Raw genomic sequence first — 24,705 nt, forward strand, 5'->3', positions numbered from 1 at the left:
TAGTGTTATAATTATTATTTTTTCTTCAGTACATGAAATGGAGTGACACATTGACAGCAAGAGTTCTTTTGTGCATTTTTCCTCACTAAAACGATAGGTCAAGCGCAAACAAGTGGCACCTATCAGATATCAGTCTTTCACTCACAATTCAGATGACTTTATACATTCCAGTCAAGGCAGGACACGAATGAAACAGCAACACTCAACAGATGACACACACATTTAATTTAGTATATTGGATAGTTCAATTTTTTTTACAATTCATACCTGGGATTTGAATGCACCTGAATGGACTGATGGAGCTTTAATCATGACGTGAATATCCAAGTCAGAGTTTAAGGGAAAGCTCCTCATTTTACCACTGGGAAATGGACAGCCAAAATCGTCATGCTGATGGGACATGCCAAAGCCTACCCAGTGGCATCAGTTGACAGTTCAAAAGGTCAAAAGTCATACATATCGTACCCTGAACATGAAGTAAACAAATTGAAAATAAGAAAGGGAATCAGTGCAACAAATCCACACATATATTTCATGAAGTACATCTTTAGCTTTAGGACAGAATTGACCAACACGTGTATATTCCTAATATCAATAATAACACAGCTATCAACACTGATTGTGTCAGATATTGCTTAACAGCAGCTGATATTGTGGTGTATATCTGGTAGCACTTTAATGATCACCTGATAATTACCAGAAAACTATGTGGTAATGACAACTAATACTTTATGGTACTACATCAAACATTTCAAAACAATTCATAACCACCTTGTACCCAATGGTGCCCCCCCCCCCAAAAAAAAATCTTGAAAATAAATGTATAATTACTGTGTAATTACCATTTTACCATAGAATTTCTTACTATATATCTGGTCATTTATGTACCGGAAAATGATGTGCAACAGAATACCGTTTTGAATGTATAAATACTCTGGTGTCTCTATACTTAATTCACAGCTTATACAGAATAATGGACCTCTGCAAGGAGTCTTCAGTCGACCTGGCATGTAGGTCAGCAGCAGTCCCCTTGTGTTCCATAAAGTGCTGATCTAGGATCGGTTTTGCCTTTTAGCTCACACAGAATAAGATGACATGGGACGCCGGGGGACCTGGTCCTAGATCGGCACTCCTACTCGACGAGACGCTTTATGAATGCAGGCCCTGTTCCACAGTCTCAGTCGCAGTGGCGGACACGTTCCTGACAGAGGTCAGTCAGTCACGCCTCCTGACGTAACGCGCAGTTGCTTCCCCCACGGTGAGGATATTGTGTTAAAGAGACAGATGACAAAGGCAGGCAGTAAATCAAACAAACAGACGTGTCTGTTGCATCAGTGTGGCTGGCCCGGGTTAGAGCAGCAGCGTCTGTTCTCTCTTAACCCACTTCCCTCCAGGGAGTTTTAATTGATCCGTGCATTTTGGCAACCTTAAGGACAGTTATTCCCAAAGGATACCCACTTGCGACCCAATCACGGATTGCTATCAATATGTTTTGGGTTGTGGCTAGAATCGTTTTGTCCTTTTGGTGGGGCCACATGAAAACCCCAAAGGTCCCAGCCACACCCCTCCCTCACAGCCGGCTCCTGTCCAGCCTCTTCTTGGCAGGATTGGGGTACTGGGGGTTCTCGATGACCCCCTCCCCAAACTTGAGCTCCAGGAAGGCGCGGTGGTTGTTCGGGCCGTAGGCGGTGACGCCGGCGAACGGCATCGGCACCAGCGGCTGCAGGAAGTGCTCGGGGAACTCCACATCCTGCTTGTGCTCCATCCACGTGTCTTTGGTCATGACGCCGTTCCGCGGGTAGAAGGGCCACAGGTCCACGTGGAGGTGGTTAGCCTCGCTGTATTGCACCCGATAGAAGTCCCCCTCCACTGCCCGCTCCCACACATAGCCGTTAGCATCCACCAGAGAACCAGAGTCCAGGTTCTTCAGGTAGTCACAGTTGGGCACGTCCTCCAGGTAGATGCCCAGGTCCACATCATAGTCCCAGGGGATGATGTCCTGGTGGCGGGCCGCCCCCAGCAGGGAGCCTCCTTCCAGCCAGTAGCGCACCCCGGAGCTCTCCAGGATGTTGATCACATACTTGGTGGTCTCGCGTAGGGCGCGCAGGCAGCAGGGAGGTGTCCAGCGATCCAGGTACAGGTACTCAGGGGTGTCGTCCCGGACTGTACCGAAGCAACGCGCTGTCTCCTTCCCACAGCCGTGCCACTGCTCCTTCCCATCAGCCAGTAGGAGACGCTTCAGCCCAAAGTTCCTCATCAGCCGGCTAGTGGCCTCCTTCAGATGGCTGTCTGCCTTCCACTGGTTGTGGGCTGAGCTGAAGAGAGGCCGGTGGCTGGCGGAGAAGCAGGGGCTCTCTAGGAGCTTGACCTTCCAGCCATGCAGGGAGGTCTGGATGAAGAGCGAGGGCAGCAGGGGCCTCCCCAGTGGGACAGACAGGTTAAAGAGGTCCTCGGAGCGGATGAGGACCACTGCGTCCCCCTGAAGGGCTGTACACACGCTACCACTGCTCCCAGACGCCGCTGGGGTGTAGGTGGCCGTCCATTCTCTCAGACTGACCCGCAGGTGCAGGCACTGGACGGCCGAGCGTGCCAACACGGGGGCCGCCACCAGCCTCACGGGCCCCCCACCTTCCCCCTCCAGCTCCCGGATCAGCCTCTCCACAGCCCGGCCCTGCTCCAGCTCCACCCCGTCAGGCACCAGCAGCACAAACTCTGTCTGGACGTGGAACTCTGGCCGGTGGGCCTGCGGAGGCTGCTCGGGGCTGGGGGAGAGCACCAGGAGACGGGCCCCATCGGGGAGAGACAGAGGGGGATAGGGCAGGGTGTCAGACACAGCCAAGAAGGGCAGCTCAGGTCTCTGGTGCAGGAAGGAGCGTGCCACATCACCGACGTAGTTCTCAAAGTCCTCAAACTCCCGTAGGAGGACAGTCACACGGGGGCCGCGGCTGTTCCCCTCTCCCCCGACACCTCCAGGGCCAACCATCCCCCCGCCAACCCCCACCAGGCCCCCCATGCCACCCCCCAGCCCGGACGCAGGTAAAGCAGCCTTCCTGGAGCCCCTTCCTGGGTCCCGGCGTTTCTCCATCATCTGCTGCTGGGCTCGTGACACATAGTAGAGGATGAGCAGGTTCAGAACAATGGCTCCAGTCAGAAGGCCCTGGCAGAAACTCACCCGCATGGCACCTCTTGCTGCACTCGTCTGGCTCAGGGAAAGTTATAGGATGGAGCTCTCTATTCAGAAAGCCTGTCCATAAACATCAGGACCCCATCAGTAAAGAGCTACAGCCTATGTGCGCCGGAATAATAATGGCCAGCTGCTGGAATAGCTGAAATACACAGAAAACACCACAGGAATTTAAAACGTGATTTTAAAACGAGTCCTAAAACAAAAAAGCACAACAGTTGGCTGTGACAGGCTTTAGAGGCTGTAGTCTAGTTTATTACATTATATTCAAACGTCAAGGGACTGGGTGCAGTGTGTCTCCCATACATGGACTGGATTGCCCTAGTTCTCTTCAGCCAATACATTGACCTAGATTGTATTCTTGACTATCAATTACAGCCAAATGAGCTACAGAGATGCTTCAAATTGATGCTCCATTTAAGTATAGGCCTATGCTCCCTTCTAGAATAGGTCACGTAGGCTATCAAGTATTGCTACAGCAATAATAGTGCCTAGAATTGTCTGCATAAGGCAAAATACGTTTTATTCCGTCATTTAACGCTGTCAGTAGACTACACCAATGCTGCATGGCTTCTATGCAACCATGGAACCAATGCAACCACGACCATTCTCAATAAATTATTTTTTATCATGATAAATAACCAAAGAATCATTTAATGTACATCATTTCATAAAGGCCACGCCATGACCCCTCTAAAAGCTTCATATGCAGAACTCATCGGTCTTCAAATGTGATTCATGTTCTCCCCGTTACATAGCCTAACATTCCCAAAATCGTTAAGAATAAGACAGAGCATACAAACCCACAACGCACGTACATCGAATTCGCTCTCTGTGTGCAGAGGTGGCTGAGCTAAGCACAACATGGAGACACCGCCAGTTCAATAGCTCTTACTTACAGTGCAAAATACTGATATTATACTGACAAATTAACTCAAATAGTGGTAATATACTGAGACGTTTAGTTTCATTTCAATGCCGCGGTCTGTAACATTGTACCCTTGCTTTGCCGTTTCGGGAAATAATCACAGGAAGCTTGCGTGAGATCACAATATGGCAGGAACGACGTCCCTGGTTACCACTCATGGAAAAAACGATTCCCGTCGAAGCAGTAGTGGATTTGCTCTCAGCTCATTTTTTGGCACCCTTTCTCCATGAGTTATTGCAGTTGCTCTTTACGCGAGAGAGGAAGAAAGAAGGGTAGAGTGCTTGTGCTGGGTCTGTGAGGGTTGGGTTGTTATTATTACCGCTGCTTGTTTTCCACCTCCTTGTCCTGGCGAAAGCGAGAGCGCTAAAATGGAGGCGGAAAGATCCGGCGGAGTAGCAGGGGGAACGAACCAGAACTCTGGAGGCAGCGGCGTGGGGCGCAATCCGAACGGGCCGAAATCGGTACTCGGGCAGGCGACGACGGAAGCGGCCGCGGCGGCATCAGCGGCCGGGGCGATGGCTGGGTCGTCGCAGCCTCGGGAACCGCAAGACGGCGACGCAGGCCTATCGCTTCCTGGGATCTTGCACTTTATCCAGTTCGAATGGGGACGCTTCCAGGCCGAGAAATATCGCTGGGAGGCCGAGAGAGACGAACTCAGGGTAATTACAATGTTATTATTTAGCTATAGCTATGTAGACTATTTATGACTATAGTAGCTTGCTACGATTTTGGAGGAAAAAAAAGCTAGCCTAGCATTGCCATTATTCAGATCCCACAGAAATCACGACCGCTCGTCAATAGTTTCGCTAATCGGACGGGATACTGTCCACATAATCACAAATGTTTTCATCCTGTGTTCCAGGATGTTAGCTGGAGTAACTTCAAACAATGTTGCTATGTTTGCGTCAGTTCAAAAGCGTTGATGTGGTTTAGACGCACGCCTTATTCTGGGATCAAAGCAAACCCAATATTTGGGGATTCCAGAAAATGATGTCACCTTTCTTGACTAATCCAAAACACTGGATTGTGAATTTACTTAACGTCTTGCATCACTCACAGGACTTTAAATTGTCCGTGTGTGTTAATTGCGGTGTTACATTGAGGCGCAGTCAATGTCGTTCACCCCCTGATCCCAACGCAGCCAGACATATAATCGACATTGTCTATATATAGCGGATCACACAGGTGGAGGTGTCAATCGGCTATGTCGAGCTGCTCCAACGGTAATTAACGCGGTTAGAATTAACGCCAGGCGGTTGGCCTCCGCTGTTTCTGAACCTCTTTGATGGTTTCTATTTACGGCCACGTGACTCACTGCCAATTACAACAAGGGTTCAGTAATGCCAATTGCGTTTGTAAAATCCCGGAGCCACGCACAAAAAAAGACAGGTGACGTAATGTGGTCCTTTTTCGCCGTTTACGCACATGAACATTTTCACTCATGCCTCCCTTAATTAAGGAGTGCAAAGCCTGTTTTTCTTCATTGCTTTCCCCATATGTGGCCTCCTGTCAACACGTTTTCTTATAAGTAAACTGAATGAGCATGAGCTGCTGAAATAGGAGTTTTCTTGATTATTTACAGTAGCCTAAAGGCCTGTGTAGAAAAACAATGCCATTCCACTGCTCTCAGTGTATTTCACTATTCTTCTCACTCTACCCTATAGGCTATAGCCTAGATATAAATAGGAGCTTTATATATTATGGATGAACCATAACAAACAGGCCCGTGTGGATATTATAGCAGCGGATGGATGTCGGAAGTACGTCACCACCACCACTAGTCTCTTACTGGGAATTATTTATATGTGTGAACATGTGTGTGAGGGCGTGAATGATTGTGTGTGAAGGTGTGAACTTGAGTGTGTGTGTGTGCATGCGTGTGTGTGTGTGTGTGTGTGTGTGTGTGTGTGGTGTGGTCTGGTTTTCTCATGCCAAATTAGCGGGGAGAACATGGGACAGGAGAGAGCGAGAGGAGCAGTTGAGTGCCCTGTTCAAACAGTAGCCCAGCAGTTTACATAAGAGAACCCCAGTGGCTGCTAAACTAGGGAAAGCCCAGTGGCACAAACACAAACACACAGAAGGCAATGCCTGGTGTGTTTTCTCTGCCAACCCTCTTGAGCCGAGTATGTGCCAGGGGTAGGCATGCTCTGAGACCATGTGTGCAGGACACACACTTGTCCATTTATAACTCACATGTGCTCTCTCATCTCCCACAAATACATGTATGTACAGTTGAAGTCAGAAGTTTACATACACCTTAGCCAAATACATTTAAACTCAGTTTTTCACAATTCCTGATATTTAATCCACGTAAAAATTCCCTGTCTTAGGTCAGTTAGGATCACCACTTTATTTTAAGAATGTGAAATGTCAGAATAATAGTAGAGAGAATGATCTATTTCAGCATTTATTTATTTCATCACATTCCCAGTGGGTCAGAAGTTTATATACACTCAATTAGTATTTGGTAGCATTGCCTTACAATTGTTTAACTTGGGTCAAACATATTGGATAGCCTTCCACAAGCATCCCACAATAATTTGGGTGAATTTAGGCCCATTCCTCCTGACAGAGCTGGTGTAACTGAGTCAGGTTTGTAGGCCTCCTTGCTCGCACACACTTTTTCAGTTCTGCCCACAAATTGTCTATAGGATTGAGGTCAGGGCTTTGTGATGGCTACTCCAATGCCTTGACTTTGCTTGAGCTCACTGTCCATTTGGAAGACCCATTTGCGACCAAGCTTTAACTTCCTGAATGATGTCTTGAGATGTTGCTCCAATATCTCCACATAATTTTCCTGCCTCATGAAGCCATCTATTTTGTGAAGTGCACCCGTCCCTCCTGCAGCAAAGCACACCCACAACATGATGCTGCCACCCCCGTGCTTCACGGTTGGGATGGTGTTCTTTGGCTTGCAAGCCTCCCCTTTTTCCTCCAAACATAATGATGGTCATTATGGTCAAACAGTTCTATTTTTGTTTCATCAGACCAGAGGACATTTCTCCAAAAAGTACGATCTTTGTCCCCATGTGCAGTTGCAAACCGTAGTCTGGCTATTTTATGGTGGTTTTCGAGCAGTGTCTTTTTCCTTGCTGAGCAGCCTTTCAGGTTATGTTGATATGACTCGGTTTACTGTGGACATAGATACTTTTGTACCTGTTTCCTCCAGCATCTTCACAAGGTCCTTTGCTGTTGTTCTGGGATTGCTTTGCACTTTTCGCACCAAAGTACGTTCATCTCTAGGAGACAACGCGTCTCCTTCCTGAACGGCATGACGGCTGCGTGGTCCCATGGTGTTTATACTTGCGTACTATTGTTTGTACAGATGAACGTGGTACCTTCAGGTGTTTGGAAATTGCTCCCAAGGATGAACCAGACTTGTGGAGGTCTACAATTGTTTTTCTGAGGTCTTGGCTGACTTCTTTTGATTTTCCCATGATGTCAAGCAAAGAGGCACTGAGTTTGAAATACATCCACAGGTACACCTCCAATTGCCTCAAATGATGTCAATTAGCCTATCAGAAGCTTCTAAAGCCATGACATAATTTTCTGGAATTTTCCAAGCTGTTTAAAGGTACAGTCAACTTAGTGTATGTAAACTTCTGACCCACTGGAATTGTGATACAGTGAATTAGAAGTGAAATACTCTGTCTGTAAACAATTGTTGGAAAAATGACTTGTGTCATGAACAAAGTAGATGTCCTAACCGACTTGCCAAAACTATAGTTTGTTGAAAAGAAATTTGTGGAGTGGTTGAAAAACAAGTTTTAATTACTCCAACCTAAGTGTATGTAAACTTCCGACTTCAACTGTATGTATGTAGGCCTGAATTGTCTCCATACACACAGAACACACAACAATATACAGAATATAGCCTAGTTTGCTCTGGGCTGTTGCTCTGTCTCAACCCAAAAGTTGTCGATTGATGACTGCCCGGTGTGTGGAAAACACTTTTGGCCTTCCCTCCCACGTGACTGTGTGTGTGTGTATGTGACATTGACAGTGTGTGTATGGTGTGCCAGTGGTGTGTTTTTTTTAGGGCTGAATCAGGTCGTTAAACGGGAACACTTGTGGCACTCTATCTCCTGTGACAGCCAGCCAGGCAGGCTGTGGAGGGGCCAGGCCGAGCAGTTGGCTGGGGCAGGCGTAACCTAACGTAGCAGGCGTTTCTTTTAGGGGGAAGTTCTCTTCTGCACTGTTCAACCAATCAAGTGGAGTGTCGCCTTGTTGACATCCAAAAGCGGAAGTCGCTTCACAGGCTATTTTTTTCTCCATTTCCCCTGGAAACCGGATGCGTCCGTTTATATACACACCCAGCGTAGGGTGGACCAGGTGTGATGTCCCCAGAGCAGAGCCACAGGGCCACGTGACTACAGCCAGCAGGCCAGGCCAAGGGACAGACAGGTGGCACTGCAGAGGGCACCGCTCTGGGCACTGTTAGTCATCACTGATCTCACATGACAGGGGATAGGACTAAGCTGTGTGGTGGCAGCCCTGGCTTAATCCTGTCCGGTCAGGTAAGATCAGCGATTCCTTCAAGAAAGAGAGGATGAGGGATACTGCTATAAAACCCGTAAGCCTCTCAACCTCTGTCAGGCTATATCTGTCTCTTAGAACTGTAGAAGGGTTCCAAATCAAGCAGTCATTTCTCTACTGAATATCTGAATATACTCCTGCTGAGTCTGTGGAGAAAAGAGAAGAGTGTTTCTGCTCTTGTCCTAGTTCATTATGGTAATACAGTTGGTGCTGATCAAGGACCTACAGCACTCCTAGTTGGATAATAAACGTCAGATTACTGTAGATTTAAACGTTGCGATCACAATTGTGGCACAGTTACTCCTTGCCATAAATAGAAGGACAGAGCGCTTTGTACTCATTGCTACTCAAGATCAGTGGCACTCCCGACTAGTGGTGACCAAGATGACATCACTTCCTGCTGGGGCATGTTAAGTGGGGGGCCGTAATGCCCTTCTCTCAGCTCTAATGAAAAGCCCAGTGCTCTAATGCGTGCAGTGGGGCAAAAAAGTATTTAGTCAGCCACCAATTGTGCAAGTTCTCCCACTTAAAAAGATGAGAGAGGCCTGTAATTTTCATCATAGGTACACTTCAACTATGACAGACAAAATGAGAAAAAAAATCCAGAAAATCACATTGTAGGATTTTTAATGAATTTATTTGCAAATTATGGTGGAAAATAAGTATTTGGTCACTTACAAACAAGCAAGATTTCTGGCTCTCACAGACCTGTAACTTCTTCTTTAAGAGGCTCCTCTGTCCTCCACTCGTTACCTGTATTAATGGCACCTGTTTGAACTTGATATCAGTATAAAAGACACCTGTCCACAACCTCAAACAGTCAAACTCCAAACTCCACTATGGCCAAGACCAAAGAGCTGTCAAAGGACACCAGAAACAAAATTGTAGACCTGCACCAGGCTGGGAAGACTGAATCTGCAATAGGTAAGCAGCTTGGTTTGAAGAAATCAACTGTGGGAGCAATTATTAGGAAATGGAAGACATACAAGACCACTGATAATCTCCCTCGATCTGGGGCTCCACGCAAGATCTCACCCCGTGGGGTCAAAATGATCACAAGAACGGTGAGCAAAAATCCCAGAACCACACGGGGGGACCTAGTGAATGACCTGCAGAGAGCTGGGACCAAAGTAACAAAGCCTACCATTAGTAACACACTACGCCGCCAGGGACTCAAATCCTGCAGTGCCAGACGTGTCCCCCTGCTTAAGCCAGTACATGTCCAGGCCCGTATGAAGTTTGCTAGAGAGCATTTGGATGATCCAGAAGAAGATTGGGAGAATGTCATATGGTCAGATGAAACCAAAATATAACTTTTTGGTAAAAACTCAACTCGTCGTGTTTGGAGGACAAAGAATGCTGAGTTACATCCAAATAACACCATACCTACTGTGAAGCATGGGGGTGGAAACATCATGCTTTGGGGCTGTTTTTCTGCAAAGGGACCAGGACGACTGATCTGTGTAAAGGAAAGAATGAATGGGGCCATGTATCGTGAGATTTTGAGTGAAAACCTCCTTCCATCTGCAAGGGCATTGAAGATGAAACGTGGCTGGGTCTTTCAGCATGACAATATCCCAAACACACCGCCCGGGCAACGAAGGAGTGGCTTCGTAAGAAGCATTTCAAGTTCCTGGAGTGGCCTAGCCAGTCTCCAGATCTCAACCCCATAGAACATCTTTGGAGGGAGTTGAAAGTCCGTGTTGCCCAGCAACAGCCCCAAAACATCACTGCTCTAGAGGAGATCTGCATGGAGGAATGGGCCAAAATACCAGCAACAGTGTGTGAAAACCTTGTGAAGACTTACAGAAAACGTTTGACCTCTGTCATTGCCAACAAAGTATTGAGATAAACTTTTGTTATTGACCAAATTCTTATTTTCCACCATAATTTGCAAATAAATTCATTAAAAATCCTACAGTGTGATTTTCTGCATTTTTTTTCTCATTTTGTCTGTCATAGTTGAAGTGTACCTATGATGAAAATTACAGGCCTCTCTCATCTTTTTAAGTGGGAGAACATGCACAATTGGTGGCTGACTAAATACTTTTTTGCCCCACCCTATGTACAGTGGTGTGCTTCGCTCGCCCCCACGCACTTCTGGGCCCTTACTGTACGTCCCCCCCCACTGACTCTCTCTCTCTCTTTCTCTCACACTCATACGCACGTGAAGACACACACACACACACCCATGCACACAAGTTGACATTTTTGCAGAACTTAAGCTCACACACACACACACACACACACACACACACACACACACACACACACACACACACACACACACACACACACACACACACACTCCAGCTCCCTGTCCCAGTAAAGTCCTCTGCTCTACTTGTCGGCTGATGCGTCTCCGAAGGATGGAGGATGGCAGAGAGGGTATAGGAGAGGGAGAGCTGCCCTTGACCCTGTCCAGAGGCAGGGTGGGTGGGACTGACTGAGCTCCTCAGCAGGCCACACGGAGATGGCCATACAGGAAGCGCGGTAGTGCTTTTACTGAGAAAGGTAGTTCTTTAGCCTGTCTTCGTGCTCAGACTGCTGTTGGTTTATGTGCCAGTTTTCAACAGGCATGTTTATAACATAGTTGATGCCCTTTTAATTACAGTTCACAGCTGTTTCTTTTGGCTGAAGTTTCAACTTAATTTGTCCCAGAGGGCAATTGGTTTCGCAGCAAAGAATAACGTGAAACATACATACGATGCTACTGAATCAGCCATGGATTGGCAGCCATCGATATAAATACAACATTGCTCATGATCAACATTATCAGCGGCAATAGTATAAAGTAAGGCCCACACCGAAGGTAAGTGAAGTGCGCTGTGCACATTCTCAGAAACATCACGTCAACATCATCAAAATAGAGTATTCCCTGTATTTAAAAGGCCAGTGGCCGTCGGGGTAAAGGGTAACGGAGTGCTCGTACTTGTTTTAGTCTTAACAGTTGGGGAATCTACACCAGGGGTCAGAGGGTAGGCCATGGAGCTCCTGTTGTAGGGGGTGGGCACTGTCAGACAGGGTGGATTCTGCCTTTCGCACCACGTCGTCTGTTGTACAGGTCAGACAGGTCGACCTGGATCTTTGGAAGGTGTTGCTGGCCCTTCTTTACCCTTCTTCCACAACTTGTCAGTGTTCCACTCGAAGCTCAATTCATCATCAATCACGGTCCCAAGACACTTAGAACTGGCTACAGTTTCTACCACCTGGCCCTGAAGGATGGCGTTATGAGGGGTAGGGGTCCATACACATATCTTTGTTTTTTGTGTGTCACATTCGGGTTGTAAAGAAAGCACCGTGGCAACCATGTACAAAATTCTTAACAACCAGGACCGTGGTTACTTTCATCGGTGTGAAGCAGACTGACCATTACTGAGTCACCCGCAAACTTCAGGATGTGTTGGTTCTCGCACTGGCTACGACGTCAGTGTACAGGATACAGAGGAGGAGGGGACACAACCCCCTTGGGGGAGGCTATTGATGATGGGGTGTTCCCTGCCAGGCACCCATTCACCCTCACCCTCTGGGTTCTGTTAGTAAGAAAATCAAGGATCCGGCCCATTATATTCGAGTCTACACCAAAATTGATTAGTGAGTTTGTTCATAGGCCCTGTGAGATACTTTTGGTCGTGTCGTGTATGTGGACACCTGCTCGTAGAACATCTCATTACAAAATCATGGGCATTAATGTGGAGTTGGTCCCCCCCCCCTTTGCTGCTATAACAGCCTCCACTCCTCTGGGGAGGTTTTCCACTAGGTTTTCCACTAGATTGCTGCGGGGACTTCCATTCAGACACAAGTATTTGTGAGGTCGGGCACTGATGCTGGGCGATGGTTTCGATGGGGTTGAGGTCAGGGCTCTGTGCAGGCCGGTCAAGTTCGTCCACACCGATCTCAACAAACCATTTCTGTATGGACCTTGCTGCCAGATGGATCTCGCTGACAAATTCATCACTCCAGAGAACGCGTTTCCACTGCTCCAGAGTCCAATGGCTGCGAGCTTTACACCACTCCAGCCGACGTTTGGAGTTGCTCATGGTGATCTCAGGCTTGTGTGCGGCTGCTCGGCCATGGAAAACCATTTCATGAAGCTCCCGACGAACAGATTGGAACCTGGGTAGTGAGTGTTTGCAACCGAGGACAGACGATTTTTACGCGCTGTTTGCTTCAGCCCTCGGCGGTCCCGTTCTTTGAGCTTGTGTGGCCTACCACTTTGTGGCTGAGCCGTTGTTGCTCCTAGACATTTCCACTTCACAAAAACAGCACTTAAAGTTGACCGGGGCAGCTCTAGCAGGGCAGTAATTTAAAGAACTGACTTGTTGGAAAGGTGGCATCCTATGATGGTGTCACGTTGAAAGTCACTGAGCTCTTCAGTAAGGCCATTCTACTGACAATGTTTGTCTATGGAGATTGCATGGCGGTGCACTCAATTTTTAGACACCCGTCAGCCGCGAGTGTGGCTGAAATAGACAAATCCACTAATTTGAAGGGGTTGTCCACATACTTTTGTGTGTGTATATATAGTGTATATGCTTGGAACATTTTGTGATGTGTGGTTGATCACAGATCACTGATCTGTAGGGAAGCCCTCTCAGAGTGAACTAAATCACCTACAGTAGACTCCTTTACTCCAGCTATTCCAGGAAGGAAGGAAGGAAGGAAGAAAGAAAGAAAGAAAGAAAGAAAGAAAGAAAGAAAGAAAGAAAGAAAGAAAGAAAGAAAGAAAGAAAGAAAGAAAGAAAGAAAGGAAGGAAGGAAGGAAGGAAGGAAGGAAGGAAGGAAGGAAGGAAAGGTGCATGTCTGAAGCGTTCGAATGGGGCACTGGATTGGACAAAGTCCTGCTGTTAAGACAGGGAGTGGATGTGATGTTCATGGATCCTGATGACATGCTCCTGTGTGTACACTGTAACACCACACACACACACGCACACACACACACACACACGCACACACACACACAAGGCAAATAAAGCCATGTCAGATTGCAGTGGGCCAGTGGAGACTGAAGCCAGGAATGTAAGGAATAGTGTTGGGAGAGATCACTGATGCTTATCTGAGATGGGAGGGACATTCCAAAGAAGTAAGTGTGTGTGTGTGTGTAAAGAACAATGCGTTAGAATGACAGGTCGCAGCTCGCCCCTGTCAGGGAAGGAACAGAACCATGTGAGAACCCCACCCACTTAACGACGACGTCCACAGCGCCCCCTCTCTGTGTCCTAGTGCTCTGCTCTCCTGGCTCCACCCAACCACAGTGCACCTACCCGGTAGCTTCCTTCACTACCTGGCTTGGCTGCTCCCCTGCTCCCCCAGACAGACACAGCCCTGAGCATGGTGCCCTGCAGGTGTATTTTAGTACCTGGAGTCTGTAGGTATGGCTGGAGCTGCAGCTAGAACCAGATAGACACTTCTAGCTGAAACACACAGGAGATGCTGTGTTCTCAGAATAATAGCCAGTTGTAACAGATATAGCGTGTCCCAGTAGCGTGTCCCAAAATGATGCGCCATCAGCAGAGGTAGTTTTTGCAGTAGCACCGTGCCATTATTTTGTTTTCACGGGTGCGGTTTGTGTGTCCCGGCTGTATGATCTTGCCGGCGTCGCGCGGACCTGATGAGACTGCGTTTTCTTTTTAGGCTGTTCTACTTTTCTGGGGCTCTGTGTGTTAGCGAGTGTGTGTGTGTGTGTGTTTTGCGGTCTCAGAAGAGCAATGGGACCACGCATGCACGATTGTTTTCCCCTCCAGATGTCTGGCTCGGGTTTGCTGGTCAGGGGAAGTTCTAAATCCAGAACGCAGCTCCCTCCACAACCCACCACTTAGCCTGGGACTTGTAAGGAACGTCGGTTTGCCAAACCAAACAGCGAGCATTTCTGCACTGTACATGGCATTTGTTTAGTGGGTCCCAAACAGACTTCGCTCAAAATAACTGGGAAATGGTACACTCAAATTCAGTTGTGTTGATTGGTAAAAGACAATGTTATGTGTGTTGTGTGTGTGTGTGTGTGTGTGTGTGTGCTCAGGCTCAGGTGACGTTCCTCCAGGGTGAGAGGAAGGGGCAGGAGAACATGAAGCAGGACCTGGTCAGGAGGATAAAGATGCTGGAGTACGCCCTTAAACAAGAGAGGTCAGACACAGACACACGCGCACGCACACACGCACTCCCACACGCAGAGTGTAGGGCTTGGGTAACACGGCCATCTTGTGGTTCTTCCTCTCTCTGCAGGTCCAAACACCAGAAGTTGAAGACAGGCAGTGACCAGAGCCCAGGGGAGAAGAAACCAGAGGCAGAACAAGGTATGCAGGCTCTATGTAGACCTTATGTCGACTCTATGTAGGCTCTAAGGCCTGGGGGGGGGCGTTCTGTCTTCAACGAGGTCCGGAGGGCATCCAAATGTTCGAGATATGTTTCCTCTACCCATCATTTTCGATGCTCCCTGACCTTCTGGCTTTCATTAGGGTCATTATTAGCGAGCTGGACACAGTCAAGATACTGTATGAATGTATGTCCATGATCATTTCTACACTGGGTTTTAGTCATTTTAAAGTATATTGAGTTCGTTCCACCGTACCCCCTGATTTTTTGTTTTTAATAAGAAAAACACACAAAAACAACATTTATGTATTTTTTAGTCAAACCACCCGCGGGCCGGATTGGACCCTCTCGGATCCGGGACACAGCCCTTCTGTGGACTATCCGAAGACATTCCATTTTTCCATGTAAAACTGTCATCCCTCTGTGTCAGCTCACTATATCTGCTACCAGACTTGGTTTTTCACCGTGGAGAATGTGTGTGGCCTAATGGGTTGCATCAGTGATTGGTTCACTATGTAGCCTAGATAAAGCAGAACTAGTAACTTCCCCATGCTTTTGTTTCCACATCTGTCCCATTTAACTGTGTGTGTGTGTGTGGGTGGGGGGGAGGTGCACCGAGCTTTGAGGGTTGCTCTGCTGCTTGCTTCTGTTACATCAAAGCTTCCTCCTCTGATCGACTCTTCGTCTATCCCACAGTGCCCAATGGGCCAGCAGAATCTGAATCTGAGCCAGCCAATCAGATGTCCTGGAAGGAGGGCCGTCAGCTACTGCGCAAGTAAGGCTTCCTCCCCATAGCGAGAGTAAGGCTTCCTCCCCATAGCGAGAGTAAGGCTTCCTCCCCATAGCGAGAGTAAGGCTTCCTCCCCATAGCGAGAGTAAGGCTTCCTCCCCATAGCGAGAGTAAGGCTTCCTCCCCATAGCGAGAGTAAGGCTTCCTCCCCATAGCGAGAGTAAGGCTTCCTCCCCATAGCGAGAGTAAGGCTTCCTCCCCATAGCGAGAGTAAGGCTTCCTCCCCATAGCGAGAGAGCAGCACTGTCTCCAACACTTTAAACAAACTGTTGAGTCTGAATGAAGAGTCTAATCGTGTGTGTGTGTGGCCATGGTTTGCGTGTGCGCGCGCGCGTGCGTGTGTGTGTAGGTACCTGGAGGAGGTGGGCTACTCGGACACCATCCTGGACATGCGTTCGAAGCGTGTGCGCTCCCTGCTGGGTCGTACCAGCCCCGAGGCTAACGGCGCCCCGGCCAGCAGCGAGGAGCAGCCCGCCCCGGACCCCGAGCCCCTGGCAGGGGGGGAGTCACTCCTCATCAGACAGATAGAGGAGCAGATCAAGAGGTGAGACGCCCATACACACACACACACCCCTGTCCTCGGTGTAGGGGGCTGTGGACAGTGATTAATGGAAGCTTGTCTCCGCGGTAGTCGTGTCGTTGATGAGTACTACGTCTGTGTTGGTGTATTGCATGTTTTTGTCAAATTTCTATAACTGTCAGTAATGTTGTTACCGTTGGAGGTTGCCTCTGATGTGTGTGTGTTGCCTCTGATGTGTGTGTGTGTGTGTGTGTGTGTGTGTCGGTAGGAACGCGGCGGGGAAGGATGGTTCTAAGGAGCGTCTGAGCGGTTCCGTGCTGGATAAGATCCCCTTCCTACACGGCTGCCAGGATGATGATGAGGATGACAGTGATGAGGAAGATGACTTCCAGGGCATGGGCACGGACCGTATAGATGGGCAGCGCAACAAGAACAAGAAGCCTCGCGTTAAGGTCCGATCACGTCAACACGACAAAGTGTGTGTGTGTGTGTGTGTGTGTATGTGTATTAAAGCCCCCTCTCTCTCTCTGTGTGTGTGTGTGTAGATGGGGACTGAGCCCATGACCACAGACCTGGACCCTGATGATGAGGAGGACGAAGACGACTCCGAGGATGCCCTGAGCGAATTTGACTTCCTGGGATCAGGGGAGGAGGGGGAGGGGGCGGGAGAGGCCCGTATCTCAGGGGACGGCCGGGAGTTAGGTACGCCATCGTCATAGCAACCACCTCAGCCACACCTGTCTGTCTCTTCGTCTGTCCAGCTTTTTGTCTGTCTCTTTCTATTTGCCAGTCCCGCTCTCCCTTCATCCCTATCTCTCTCTTTCTAGGGAGTCACATGTTCTGTACTCTCACCTCTACTGCCAATAAACCATTGCCTATGGTGAACCATTGTCTGTGTGTCTCACTATCACATATGTTGTGTTTGGTGGGTGCCTTTTGTCATCCACGTGTCTCTCTCTCTCTCTGGAGCAATGTGTTCAGTTAGCAATAAGCATGCTGTTTGGTGTCTGGCTACTTTATCTCTACATCCACCCTTCGGCCTGTCTCTTGGCCTGTCTCTCAGCCTGTCTCTCGGCCTGTCTCTCGGCCTGTCTCTCGGCCTGTCTCTCGGCCTGTCTCTCGGCCTGTCTCTCAGCCTGTCTCTCGGCCTGTCTCTCGGCCTGTCTCTCGGCCTGTCTCTCAGCCTGTCTCTCGGCCTGTCTCTCGGCCTGTCTCTCGGCCTGTCTCTCGGCCCGTCTCTCGGTCCGTGTCTCTTCGTCTCTTTCTATTTCTCTGACCACTCATCGTCTCTCCTTCGGTATGCGTGGTCATGTGTACTCTCGACCTTCACGTCTCTCTATCTTTCTGTCTGCACTCTCTCTCTCTGCATGACAGTGTGTGTTGTGTGTGTGTGTCTCTCTCTCTCTCCATGACAGTGCGTGTTGTCCCTCTCTCTCGTTCTCTCGCTCTCTCTGCATGAATGGTGTTGTGTGTGTGTGTGTCTCTCTCTCTGCATGACAGTGCGTGTTGTCCCTCTCTCTCGTTCTCTCGCTCTCTCTGCATGACTGTGTGTGTTGTGTGTGTGTGTGTGTCTCTCTCTCTCTCTCTCTCTCTCGCTCTCTCTCTGCATGACTGTGTGTGTTGTGTCTCTCTCCTCTGGCCTGGTTCAGAGAAGCGCAGGAACAAGTTACAGGGCATGATGTCGGACTTCCCCCCCAAACCCTCCCCGCCCCCCTCTGTGTCGGGACAGTCTCGCTCCGGGGAAGGTAAGACAACACCCGACCCCCAAAACTCTCCCTGTCTTGCTGTACCAAATGTTCTACACTGTTCTGTATTGTTTCATGTTTTGCGTGGACCCCAGGAAGAGTAGCTGCTGCTTTCGCAACAGCTAATGGGGATCCTCAAATACCAAAGTAGCTAAATTGCTTCTCTCTCTCTCGTCTAAAGGGATACTGCTCTGAAGAGGTAATTGTTTAAGTATTGAAAAAAGGAAGGGATGTGTTTTTGATCAGATGGTGGGTGAATGTAGCCGTTCTTCCTCCGCTCCTTAAGGTGGCGCTCTGGGTTTTTCCTCTGACGTCTTCATCCTGGACGCCGTCGGGGGCGGAGACATGAACCTGGGAGAGCTGGCTGACCTCACCGTGGCCAACGACAACGACCTCACCGTGGATGTGAATACTTGAAAACACACACACACACACACACACACACACACACACACACACACACACACACACACACACACACAACAGAGGGGGGGACGGGACTGAGAGAAGAAATTGCAGTTTTAAACATGGCTTAAGCCGTGTTCTTATGCTATCTGAGGGACTCAACCCCCCCCCCCCCCACCCCCAAAATAAATAAATAGGTGGCAACAATTTAGCAGTGGGGGCCCGCTGCTGTTAAATGAATATATTCACAAACACTCTGACACCTGTGTGCGTGTAGCTGCAGGATAACCGGGAGGAGTTCAAGAAGACGTGGAACCCTCGCTTCACGCTGCGTAGCCACTTTGATGCCATCAGAGCGTTGATGTTCCACCCCAGCCAGGCCGTTCTACTCACAGCCTCCGAGGATGGAACCCTGAAGCTGTGGAACCTCAACAAGGCCATACACTCCAAGAAGTAAGAGCCTAAGGAATAGCAGGAACATAACACACCAATATCAGGGCCTGTGTTCAAAAAATGTATCATAAAGTTGTCATGCTGATCTAGGATCAGGTCCCTCCTGTCCCATGTAATCTCATGAATGGTTATTTAAAGGGGGAAAAAAACAGATCCCAGATCAGCACTCACTCCTAATCTAAGATGCTTTATGAATACAGGCCCAGGAGTGGGAAAGAAACTGAATGGGGTCTGGTAGTTTGCTATAACACTGTGTTATAATGTGTAAACTGATGTTGGTCTTTGCCTCAACAGAAATGCAGCGCTGGACGTTGAACCCATCTACACCTTCAGAGCCCACAGGTGCTCTCAGACCACTCGCGCGCGCACCCACGCGTGACGCACGCATGCAAACACGTTTGTTGCAACTATCACATGCTTTGGTGTGTTTCTGGGTATAATAGCTACTCTTTGTGTAATTGTGTGTGTGTACAGTGGTGCCGTTCTGTCTCTGGCAATGGGAGAGGACGGAGACTCGTGCTACAGCGGGGGTCTGGACGGAACCGTGCGCTGCTGGAAGATCCCTGACATCAACGTGGATCCCTACGACAACTACGGTCAGCCCCTGACCCCTGTCTGACCCCTCTATCACCTTTCACCTCCGGTCAACCAGTCAGAACTAGCCAGGTTTATCCCCAGCTAACGTAATCAGCTCTGAGTCAGTGGATTGCACATGATCATGATCATGCTATGCAATCTGGTTTCAGAGCTGGTCATGGGTGCACCTCAGCCACGCTCAAGGTCCTAAACGACATCATAACCACCATCGATAAGAGACATTACTGTGCAGCCGTATTCATCAACCTGGCCAAGGCTTTCGACTCTGTTAATCACCACATTCTTATTGGCAGACTCGACAGCCTTGGTTCACCAACTACTTCTCTGATAGAGTTCAGTGTGTCAAATCGGAGGGCCCGTTGTCCGGACCTCTGGCAGTCTCTATGGTGGTGCCACAGGGTTCAATCCTCGGGCCGACTCTCTTCTATGTATACATTAATGATGTTGCTCTTGCTGCTGGTGATTCTCTGGTATACCTCTAAGCAGACAAAAACATTCTGTATACTTCTGGCCCCTCTTTGGACACTGTGATAACTAACATCCAGACGAGCTTCAATGCCACACAACACTCCTTCTTTGGCCTCCAACTGCTCTTAAACGCAAGTCAAACTAAATGCATGCTATTCAACCGATCACTGCCCGCACCTGCTTGCCCGTCCAGCATCACTACTCTGGACAGCTCTGAATTAAAATACGTGGACAACTACAAATACCTAGGTGTCTAGTTAGACTGTAAACTCTCCTTCCAGACTCACATTAAGCATCTCCAATCCAAAATTAAATCTAGAATTGGCTTCCTATATCGCAACAAAGTATCCTTCACTCATGCTGCCAAACATACCCTCGTAAAACTGACCATCCTACCGATCCTCGACTTCGGTGATGTCATCTATAAAATAGCCTCCAACACTCTACTCAACAAACTGGATGCAGTCTATCACAGTGCCATCTGTTTTGTCACCAAAGCCCCATACACTACCCACCATTGCGACCTGTACGCTCTCGTTGGTTGGCCCTTGCTTCATACTCGTCGCCAAACCCACTGGCTCCAGGTTATCTACAAGTCTCTGCTAGGTAAAGCCCCACCTTATCTCAGCTCACTGGTCACCATAGCAGCACCCACTCGTAGCACGCGTTCCATTAGGTATATCTCACTGGTCACCCCCAAAGCCAATTCCTCATTTGGTCGTCTTTCCTTCCAGTTCTCTGCTGCCAATGACTGGAACGAACTACAGAAATCTCTGAAACTAGAAACACTTATCTCCCTCACTAGCTTTAAGCACCAGCTGTCAGAGCAGCTCACAGATTACTGCACCTGTATATAGCCCATCTATATACAGCCCATCTATCTACCTACCTCATCCCCATACTGTATTTATTTATTTATTTACCTTGCTCCTTTGCACCCGTGTATCTCTACTTGCACATTCATCTCCTGCACATCTACCATTCCAGTGTGTAATTGCTATATTGTAATTACTTCGCCACCATGGCCTATTTATTGCCTTAACTCTCTTATCTTACCTCATTTGCACTCACTGTATATATACTTTTTGTTTTCTTTTTTCCACTGTATTATTGACTATGTTTTGTTTACTCCATGTGTAACTCTGTGTTGTTATTTGTGTCGCACTGCTTTGCTTTATCTTGGCCAGGTCGCAGTTGTAAAGGAGAACTTGTTCTCAACTAGCCTAGCTGGTTAAATAAAGGTGAAATAAAAACAGATTGACTGAAATTAGGGCTGTGACGGCCATGGAATTTTTGAAGGGGGGTTATTGGTCAGACAAATGACCGCGGTCACCGGTCGTTGCCTAGGCCAGGGGTTTTCAAACTTTTCTTGCCCAGGGAACCCCGCCCAAGCAAACCGGTGACCCAAGGGCCCCGTTTTAAAGGGATAGTTCGAGATTCTGGCAATGAATCCATGAATCTACGTACTTCCACAGAGTTGTACGAACGGGAACAGCTAGCATGCTAACCGTTCCTGTAGAGATCGTCATTGAGCTAACGCTAGTTACCATTGCCTCGTGAAACTGTCTAAGAGACATAAAAATGGTATCCACAATGGTATTCTGTTGTAGATAATGATATTCATACAAAGTTATTTTACACATAAAAAAATCCCCCCCAAAAGAAAATCACGACCCCGTATATAAGGGGCCGCGGACCCCAATTTGAAAACCGAAGACTCGTTTGCTACAACACCTTGCTTGTTTCAGCAAGAAGCACCACCGTTTCATCCCGTTGTAGAATCCATTTGTGTGTTCTCTTTGTTGTGTAGACCCGGGTATAGAGAGCAATGTGTTGTTGGGTCATGAGGACTCGGTGTGGAGTCTGACGTACTCTGCTGCCCACCATCGCCTGGCCTCCTGCTCCGCAGACGGGACCGTTCGCATCTGGGACCCACAGAACTCTGCCCCCTGTCTCTCCGTCTTCAACAAGGAGAAAGGTGAGCGTGTGTGTTTCTGTGTGTGTGTGTGTGTGTGTGTGTTATATCTCAACTCTCTCCCCCCCCCCCCCCCCCTCAGAACACGGAACGCCCACCTCGGTGGCCTTTGTGAACTCTGACCCCAACCAGGCAGTGGTGTCATTCGACGGCGGCGAGACGCTGCTCTATGACCTCACCACAGAGCAGAGCATCATGGTCCTGGACACCGGCACCAAGGACGGTGAGTCCTAGGGCCTGTTCTAATACTGTCAGAATGTTTCCTGTGGCCTGGTTGGGCTAGCGGTAATGCCGCAGCCTCTGGCACACGCGTACTGTGTTGGCTAGGGGTGTAGTGGTTCACCGGTACCTATTGCGGTTTTTAGGGTCAAGGTTCGATTACATTTCGGTACAGCGGGAAAATGAAATGCCATTCACAATGTTTAGCATTCACAATGTTTAGCATTCACAATGTTTAGCATTCACAATGTTTAGCATTCACAATGTTTAGCATTCACAATGTTTAGCATTCACAATTTTTCTTGGCATTGTCTGCTGTGAGAGGATTTTTCTGTTGGGCCTCTCAAGTTTACACTCTGATGCTGCGTTTGTAACCATGTGGGAGGTGGGAATTTGACCAAGTTCCCACCTCCCACAGAGGTTGTAGATACCAGTTGGGTGCGTTCACGTGATTTGAACTCGTTGAGAAACGGCGATTGGCTAATGGCCAACAAGCTGCGCAAACCATCAACTAAAATTACAGCTATCATGCTTTTAAATAAATTATAGAGTAAAAAAAAACGAAACAATTCTAGATAGCTATTTTATATCTTATTTTGTTGTTGCATTTAACTGCCGAAAATGCTGTTATAGAGGCCATTTCCTTAGTAGATGATGTCAGAGGTCAACATGTGGGAGAAGTGGGTGCTCAGAATGATGGATGAGTTTCCCACTAGTAATTACCAGTTGAAGGGCCATTCAAGTGGATTTTTCCCAGTGGTATGTGGTAAATTCCCACTTCCCACATGGTTACGAATGCACCATGACGTTGCCTCCTTCAGTGCCAGATACGCACTTGTGACTCTCATAAAGGGGCGTGTCCGTAGCACATCTCCCACTCCGGGGTAATGTGATGGACTGTGACTTAAGCAAGCGCAACACAGGATGCATTGGCCAATTCATTGAAAACTTTGGCTTTGGCTTGCTTATATAGAGCGGGGTACTAGCTGTTTGCTGAAATGGATGCGAGAGGGAAGTTCGTAGCGTGGCTCGAGCACTTTCAACGAGGTGCTGAAACACCCTATTCTCAACCACCGAGAATGGACGCATATCCACGGCTATGTACTAAAGAATATAAACATAGCCTACCTATCGCTCTTCTATTTTCTTTGGCCCGGTCAGAATCAGCTGCCAAGGGCTGCTTGAATGCAGAAGGGAGACGATGTTGTGTTGTTTTTTTGCGTTTCCGTCTTGCTCCGGAATACTGGGGTGATGTCGGTGTTAATGTGTCAACATATTTGAGGTGTTGGCAGCTGCATAGGCAGTTCTCGTTGCACGTGGCGACATACTGTTAACATTTTATCCACTACTCTCTGTCCATCGCCGTTGTAATCTACTGGGAAACCAACATTTTCCCAAACTGGAGATTTAAACAACGATGGGAGTATATTCACAAAATGGCCGTTTTAAAATGTTCATCTGAGGTACCTGAACGTCTTCGGTACGAAAATGTGTACCCTTACACCCCTAGTCGGCACAAGTTCAAATCGGGCATACTGCTCCATCCTTCCCCTCTCTCATCCTCTCTCTGTTCAATAAAATCTGAAAATACCTTAATATATATATATATAAAATGCATCCTTCTGTGCCTCCCTTCCATGAGAGGAGCCAGGAGGATCTCCCTCTACTGATCTGTATGTGTCTGTGAGCAGATCTGTGAGCTGATCTGTGTGTGTGTCGCCCCCTGCAGGCAGTGAGCTGATTAACTGTGTGGTCAGCCACCCCTCGGAGCCCATCTCCATCACCGCACACGAGAACCGCACTATCCGCTATCTGGACAACAAGACAGGTCAGCCCACTGTCCACGGCTAAATCCTACCTTTCTGTAACTACGCCAGAGTTAGGCCTCGTGCCTGATCTGTTTTTATCTGGGTCGAACTAGCCCATAGCTCCAAAACTTGCTTTTCCCATTTGATTTAATTCAATGAAATGTAATGCCCACCTGTGTGTGTTACCAGGTAAACTGATCCACTCCATGGTGGCACACCTGGATGCTGTCACCTGTCTGACCACGGACCCCAAAGGCACTTACCTCATCTCTGGCAGTGAGTACCAGTAATCCAGTGTTTCTTAAAAGGGCTGCAATTGAGTCCCCAGGAATTGAGTCCCCAGGACCTTTGAGTCCCCAGGACCAGGACTGAGAACCATTGCTTCTAACCTCACCACGTGCTTCCGCTGTTACTCTAACCGTGCTCTCCGCTTCCTCCCTGCAGGCCATGACTGTTCGGTGCGTCTGTGGATGCTGGACAACAGGACGTGTGTGCAGGAGATCACGGCCCACAGGAAGAAGCACGACGAGGCCATTCACGACGTGGCCTTCCACCCCTCGCAGCCCTTCATCGCCTCGGCTGGCGCCGACGCACTCGCCAAGGTCTTCGTCTGAGAGGAGGCACAGACAGGGACTCAACATCATCCTCACTGGTAGAGAGAGAGAGAGAGAGAGCGAGAGTGTGTGTGTGTGCTTTATCTTACAATCTGTTAGTTGAGTTTCTTTACAGTTTCTGCTTATATGAACTTGTCCCTTCTTTTCATTA

General features: G+C 48.4%; 2 protein-coding genes across 3 annotated transcripts in view; one reads left to right on the plus strand and one right to left on the minus strand.

The window, feature by feature from the left end:
* Nucleotides 1-4,228, minus strand: fkrp (fukutin related protein). 2 transcript variants are annotated; one of them, XM_021587430.3, is made up of 2 exons: nt 4,003-4,228; nt 1-3,326 (listed from the first exon to the last, which is right to left on the minus strand). In XM_021587430.3, exon 2 carries the CDS (start codon nt 3,176-3,178, stop codon nt 1,571-1,573), a length of 1,608 nt encoding a protein of 535 aa, XP_021443105.1. In that variant the 5' UTR covers nt 3,179-3,326; nt 4,003-4,228; the 3' UTR covers nt 1-1,570. The 2 variants fall into 2 exon arrangements, with proteins under 2 accessions (XP_021443105.1, XP_021443106.1); XM_021587431.3 differs by having other exon boundaries at nt 3,988-4,207.
* strn4 (striatin, calmodulin binding protein 4) overlaps nt 4,019-24,705 on the plus strand; it is a 25,684-nt gene continuing 4,997 nt past the window's right edge. The window contains exons 1-17 of the mRNA XM_090224316.1: nt 4,019-4,771; nt 14,668-14,771; nt 14,871-14,941; nt 15,657-15,735; nt 16,100-16,294; nt 16,539-16,722; nt 16,816-16,972; nt 17,920-18,015; nt 18,302-18,420; nt 18,698-18,873; nt 19,168-19,215; nt 19,348-19,469; nt 21,749-21,916; nt 21,996-22,136; nt 23,862-23,960; nt 24,130-24,216; nt 24,385-24,592. Of these exons, the coding sequence (XP_090080442.1) occupies nt 4,481-4,771; nt 14,668-14,771; nt 14,871-14,941; nt 15,657-15,735; nt 16,100-16,294; nt 16,539-16,722; nt 16,816-16,972; nt 17,920-18,015; nt 18,302-18,420; nt 18,698-18,873; nt 19,168-19,215; nt 19,348-19,469; nt 21,749-21,916; nt 21,996-22,136; nt 23,862-23,960; nt 24,130-24,216; nt 24,385-24,554 (2,307 nt within the window). The 5' untranslated portion in view covers nt 4,019-4,480 and the 3' untranslated portion in view covers nt 24,555-24,592. The remainder of the gene's footprint in view (nt 4,772-14,667; nt 14,772-14,870; nt 14,942-15,656; nt 15,736-16,099; nt 16,295-16,538; nt 16,723-16,815; nt 16,973-17,919; nt 18,016-18,301; nt 18,421-18,697; nt 18,874-19,167; nt 19,216-19,347; nt 19,470-21,748; nt 21,917-21,995; nt 22,137-23,861; nt 23,961-24,129; nt 24,217-24,384; nt 24,593-24,705) is intronic.

This window comes from Oncorhynchus mykiss, chromosome 27, assembly GCF_057628025.1.
Source record: "Oncorhynchus mykiss isolate SJ-2025 chromosome 27, ASM5762802v1, whole genome shotgun sequence".
NCBI lineage: Eukaryota > Metazoa > Chordata > Actinopteri > Salmoniformes > Salmonidae > Oncorhynchus > Oncorhynchus mykiss.

Excerpts from the sequence above, each read along its gene's own strand:
- fkrp (XM_021587430.3), bottom strand. The coding sequence starts at position 3,178 with ATGCGGGTGAGTTTCTGCCAGGGCCTTCTGACTGGAGCCATTGTTCTG.